The sequence below is a fragment of the Charadrius vociferus genome, unplaced genomic scaffold (genome assembly GCF_000708025.1).
Source record: "Charadrius vociferus isolate BGI_N301 unplaced genomic scaffold, ASM70802v2 scaffold756, whole genome shotgun sequence".
NCBI classification, from domain to species: domain Eukaryota; kingdom Metazoa; phylum Chordata; class Aves; order Charadriiformes; family Charadriidae; genus Charadrius; species Charadrius vociferus.
This window is the reverse complement of record NW_009648877.1, coordinates 1,097,615-1,103,983: the sequence shown is the minus strand read 5'-3', so window position 1 is coordinate 1,103,983 and position 6,369 is coordinate 1,097,615. Positions and strand designations below refer to the sequence as shown.

At 40.3% G+C, this 6,369-nt stretch overlaps 1 protein-coding gene across 1 annotated transcript in view; it reads left to right on the top strand.

The window, feature by feature from the left end:
- The window catches only part of LOC104288291 (chromosome unknown open reading frame, human C7orf73), a 96,659-nt gene that overhangs the window by 89,718 nt on the left and 572 nt on the right, over positions 1-6,369 (top strand). The window contains exon 2 of the mRNA XM_009887068.1: positions 4,050-4,103. Within this exon, the coding sequence (XP_009885370.1) occupies positions 4,050-4,103 (54 nt within the window). The remainder of the gene's footprint in view (positions 1-4,049; positions 4,104-6,369) is intronic.

Here is a 6,369-nt window from a genome sequence, read left to right as displayed (position 1 = left end):
GCAGGTTTGGCTCGCTGAGGGTGATTCCCCCCTGCTGCTCGAATTGCTTTGTCTGAGCGTTGTGGTGCCTCCCTCCTCCTCTGGGAGCCGGGGGAGTGCCGGTCCTCGCCGTTTTTTTGGCCTTTAAAAATTTGTCACCGGAGATGGGGATTGTTATACATGGAAGTTAAGGCAAAGGGTCGTGTTTCGTCACTGCCTTCCATTAAATCCCCTTAACAACAGCAGAATTGATAGACTTAGCGTTTGTGTACTTTCCTCATTCTAATATTCCTTTCTGTATGTTCCCCCAAACTTTCTGGGTGTCTGAAGGTAGATGCCTTCATTAAATACTTAACGGGTGCTGGTATTCTTACTGCCAGGCATGGAAATAAATTACCTGGCTAAAAAAGATGCTGTTTTTTGCTGTAGCAAAGCATAAAAACGGTCCTCCGTTTTTCATCCTAGTGATGTGAGGGGTACTGTAGGGTTTTAGTTGTGTTCAGATATGTCCCTGTAAGTACAAACAATAAGTGATATTCTTTCATCTTTTATTGGGGGAAGAGTAATTTAGCTGGCTAATAATTTTCATACCAAACGTTGATACAGAGCAAGAAGAGATGGCGTATTGTAAGTTGGAAGAGTCTCACGTTTTTTTGTGAAATGAATAAATAAGGCCTGTTTCTTATTTCAGCTTCCAAATAAAATGCCACAAGAAGTATGAAAGCCTCAGTCGTTTTTGTAGCTGTCTTGTGTAGTCTCTGCACTCCACTGAAAACACTCAGTAAATAGTCTTAGCCACTCTCAAAGTTTCTGTTTATCAACTCTACTGCTTGCTGCTAGTGTGTTTTCATTTCAGTTGCTAGATGAAGACATCATATTAATTATGACTTCTTGATTAGCCCCTGAAAGTCAGAAAAAAGATATACTAATTTTGGGTTTCTTCCCTTTTTGGGTGTAGATTGGGTTTGACTCTTTCTGTCCCTTGTTAGGGCTGTAACAGGGAGATAAAGGGGTAATCTTTCAAACCATGTATTTTTGCTATCCAGAGTTAAGCAGAAAATAAACATTTGTTTAAAATGCGACTTGAAATGATGACTAGAAATTGGAAGACCCTGAACTCTCACCAGCTCTGTTGTCCTTCATTAACATGCACATTTCGATTGGCTGTATGTTTTGCTAGCCACATAATTGGAATATAAATAGTGAAATCTTTCCCTCTTCTCGAATTGTCAACTATAAAAGTAAATGTAACTGGGTGGATTGCTCTTGAATGCAGTGTTAGACCTTTCAATAAAGGAGTACACTTTAAGGGAGTACTGATATCAGTATTATGTGTACCAAATAAGTCTTATCACACAGCAGAATATGATAGGTGTCCCATCTTTGGAAACGTTCTAGGATAAAGTCTAGAAAACTGCTAATAAACAAGGACTGGGTTTATGTTTTCAAGTGAGTTCTCAGATGGTGCTAGGGATACAGGAAATTCTCCTCTGCTAGAATGATGCTCTGCATTAAAAGGAATCACAGGTCTGGTTTATATCAATGCAATATTTGTTAATATCTCTGAAGGTACTTCTTTAACTGATAATTGAAACTACAAGAACAAATGATAACCAGTGCAGCCAATACATGCAAAAAGAACTCTACTTTTTCTTAAATAGTTAAAGCTAAGTTCCTTAAAAAGACCAGTAATCTGTTTAAGAAGTAGTAAGACCAAAAATCTGTTTAAGAAAATACTGAAGCAACTTGCAGTCATGGTTCATTTAGCAGTTTTCAACAAATTTTAGTTTTCTATAGCTAGCTTTTCACCAGTGATGCTTATGGAGTCTGAATCATTGAGAAGATGAGCTGTACTGTGTCCTGCTTTGGCCATGGAAAAGATGTCTAGTCAGTATGTGATGGCAAAATTGTTATTGTGGACAGTGGTTTTATTTTTCTTAAAATAGTCTTATTTTGACAGCAGTGACCATAAGCAATAACAAATTTCTTAAACAGAGCTGGCCTCAGCTGTCATAATGTGATTTGTCTACTGGCAATGATTGAAGGCACAATATTAGTAGTGTCTCCTTCCAAAATAGTCAAATAAGCCTTCATAGTATAGGACGTACCTATTATAAAATGTAACAATACAGATAAAATCTAGGATCTTGGGGAGTTGCTGAATGAAAATCTCGTCACTTGCATTTCAAGAGAGGAATTTCTTTCACTCCAAAGTGTTGTTATGCTTGAGGATTTTCCTCAGCTGTCGAACAGGGTCTGAGCCAGGAACTGTGCTCCTGTTTTGCTCTCGCTCACCTTCCCGAGTGCATTTTCACAGACACCCTTCAGCAACTACAAGTTTGCACAGTTGTCAGAAGAGGTTGTGCCCTGCTTCCAGCCAACAGTGCTTTCCTGCCTTAGAGGAGCCCCTAGATCAGGGTGGATTTAGCTGAAAACTAATCTCTTGGGGTTGAATGGGTCTGGAAGGTGCACAGTTATTAGTTGTTGCAGAAGAGAAGTAGCAGGTTTACAGTAGTTTAAGTTGATGGAGAAGCTCTACCCTTAAGCATTTTAAGGCCGGACTGGGATCTTTTTGCAATCAGAGCCTCTGTTCTGACTTCAAGCTTGTGAACTTTTTTTTTTTTTTTTTTACTGTATATTACTGTGTTTTGTCTTTGTATAGTGTGTCCCTTTCCAGCACTGAGCATCGTTTTAGTGGGGTGTTGCTTTAGGCTTTCCAGGCATGGACCAAGAGCTCTGTGATGTGTAGGTCCCTGCTGCTCACTTCCCCATTTTTGTAGGAGTTACTAACGTTGTGTGTGTGAAAAGAGTTTTACAAAGATGATTGTTCCCCAGGGGTCAGTGCAGGGCCAAGCCCTGTTCAATATATTCATTGATGACCTGGATAGAGTGTACCACCGGCAAGGTTGCTGATGACACAAAAGCATGAGGGGTGGCTGACACACCAGAAGGCTCTGCTGCCATACAGCAAGACCTGGAGAATTGGGCAGAGAGAAACCTTGTGAAATTCAACAAAGGCAAGTGTAGGGTACTGCATCTGGGGAGAAATAACCCCACGCATCAGTACAGGTTGGGGGCTGACCTGCTGGAGAGCAGCTCTGTGAAAAGGGACCTGGGAGTCCTGGTGGACAACAGGATGACCATGAGGCAGCAAGGTGCCCTTGTGGCCAAGAAGGCCAACGGCATCCTGGAGTGCATCAAGAAGAGTGTGGCCAGCAGGTCGAGGGACGTTATCCTCCCCCTCTGCTCTGGTCTGGTGAGGCCCCATCTGGAGTACTGAGTCCAGTTCTGGGCTCCCCGGTTGTCCTGGTTTGAGGACAAAACCACGACACCGGTTCAAGAAGGACAGGGATCTGTTGGAGAAAGTCCAGCAAAGGGCTACTAAGATGATTAGGGGATTGGAGCATCTTTCTTACGAGGAAACGCTGAGGGACTTGGGTCTTTTTAGTCTAGAGAAAAGAAGACTGAGGGGGGATCTTACTAATGCTTATAAATACTTAAAGGGAGGGTGACAGAAGGATGGGAACAGTCTCTTTTCAGTGGTGCCCAGTGACAGGATAAGAGGTAACGGGCACAAACTTGAATATAGGAAGTTCCATCTAACCATGAGGAGGAACTTGTTTACTTTGAAGGTGGCAGAGCACTGGCACAGGCTGCCCAGAGAGGTTGTGGAGTCTCCCACTCTGGAGACATTCAAAACCCGCCTGGACGCCATTCTGTACAACCTGCTGTAGGTGACCTGCTCTGGCAGGAGGGTTGGACTAGATGATCTCCAGAGATCCTTTCCAACCCTGACCATTCTGTGATCATAGCCTAATCGAAATAGTCCTGGAGATGTGTATTGAAAACACAACTGTGCTGTGTTTTGGAAATGATGACTATGTTTTCCTGATGAGGAGGAGGGGTAAAATAGTACCTTTCTGGAAGAAAAGTGAGAAATTAAGTAGAAGTGGACTTGAAACTCTTTAGTCTTTATGTGACTTATAATATTCTTTTTTTTTTTATTTTATTTTAACCAATATACTTTTGATGGAAGGATGTTAACTATTCTTTTCTCCCTTTCTTTTTAGCTTGGTTTTACTCTTGGCAATGTGGTTGGAATGTATCTGGCTCAGAACTATGATGTGAGTATTCTCAGAGTTAAACCTATTCTGGACTGAAAATATAAGGCTGTTTTCCCTCAATCAGAACTGAATCTGTCTTTATTTTGATGGCTTATTTTAATTAAACAGAATGCAGATCGTCCTGACTTTAGTTTAGTTACAGATGAACTAGAAGGTAAATAAACCCAAAACATCTACCTCTTTGACATCTTCTGTGTGGTAAGATTAATGCTTAGAGCCTTAACTGGTGTTGTGGCCCTAGAGCACAGGGATGGTAAACAGGCATCTACATAGGAGAAGCAGAAAGGGTTTAGCAGCTGCTCACAGATTGTACTGGCATGAAAATACTGTTTTTCCTGACTCTGATAGTCTGTCTGCTTACAGTGTTCTCCACTGAGTACACCTGTTTGTTATTTAAAAGTCCTTCAGAGAATCTAAAATGTCTGTCTTCTGTACCAGTAATGAAAATAAGTTTTGCCAGCCTTTTTTGAAAATTCAGCACCTATTCCTACTTTAAGCAATATGTTGGCCTGCAGTCTTTCTTTCCTTTTCTCACAGTGAGAAAAGAAAGGAAGGGAACTTTCTCTCAGTTCTCACAGTGAACGGAGATTTTTCCCTGGGAGAGTTAGAGTAGAAGAAGATTTAGATCTGAGTCTTCAATACAAGACTTAATTTCTGCAGAGTCAGCAGAATCCCTTGTAAGAGCAGTGCCACTTAGCTGTTTACAGGCTGGAGGAGTCAATGAAACTTAAAATATTTCTTTTTCCTTTCTTATGGAATCTATATTAGCCTAGTTTAAAAAAAAAAACCAACAAACAACTATTGAGGCTCAAATTTCTGATGACATTTATGTTTTGCTTTCATCTTCAGTATTGAAGTCATCTTGCTTGCAGAATTCCTATTTTTTGCTGCTTGCTCATGCACAAACTCTTATGATACTTCCTGTCCAGTCAATCCAGTAAGAGTATTAATAAAAAGCTCGTTTTAGTTTCCAGTACATGTTTTGCAGTGTTATGAAAATGTAGTCACAAGAACATATTTGGGTGTATCAGTATGTATCGTCAGTGTTTTTCTGGCAGCACTAATAAAGTATTGCCACAAGAGGGGGACTTACGCTTGTGATTTGCAGGAAATGGTTCCCTGAGTACATAACACTGACTTGCAGGATGAACATGGTCATTTTATTGCTGGTCTTGAAGATTATTTGTTTTAGATGACATCTAAGATAAATTTGTTATAATGAGGTCCTAATTCCGCAGCTGTTCACACCTGTGCTTAGTTATAAGTACATGGAGGGGTCTGCTGACAACAGTGGACTTCCCTTGGTTTAGCTTAAATGTCAGGTGCGTTACAGGCTGGGCTGCTAATTTTGTTTACTCAAACAGAACTTAACTTTGAAAGGGAAGCTAAGAGAGAAACGTAGGATGTTATCTGTACTATCAGCCTCAAACCATCCAATTAGAGAACTGCAGTCTGTTTGGATTAACTTTCCTTCTGCTTTGTGGTCAGGTTACATATGAAGTAAAAGCCCATGACTTTTTTCACAACTACCAGTGGGAACTTTGCTTTAGTTTCATTTTAATCAGTTAGCTTGTAAAATGCTATGTTGTCAATTCCCAGTTTTAGCTAGAGTCATAGGAAAATCTATACCCTGCCCTTAAAAGTTGCTTTTATTTTTAAAATTTTTTAAAGTTGTCAAAATTTACTGTTGGGTTGCTTTATCAAAATGCTTTTATTTGCAAGAGAAAGCTGAGGTTTTGAAGTTTACAAGCGGTAAATTGAATTTTCATTCAAGTGTGAAACTGCAAAATGTTGCCAATTTGGTCTGCAGTAGAATTCCCCAGTGGGGAATTTTGGTTCCCACAAGGTGGACCAGGAGAAGTGTTTCTTCATAAATTTCTTGAACATACTTGCTTCTCTTGAACATCTCTTTTCTCTTGGTTTGTGTCCAGTATAGTGCAATCTAATTTCCCCTCCCAGAGTCGTTATTGAAGTCTGTGCATCGGTGTTTAAATCGGCTTATTCTTTGGCAGTTTGTCCTCTTTCAGTGAAGAAGCCAGTCTCGTCTTACTAAATTTCCTGCAAAGTGATTTTTTTTTTTCCTCCCTCCTGTTCCCATTGCCACTGAGTGACTTTGAGTCTTAACAATCTAAACTATTTCCTGAAGCCTCATGTAAGGTGTTTCCATCTGCTGTTTGCTTGATGTTGCTTTGTTTTCAACCGCTGTGCAAGGTAACAGATCCTGGAAGCAAGTATCTTTTAGAAATCAGTTTGAACTTCATAGAAC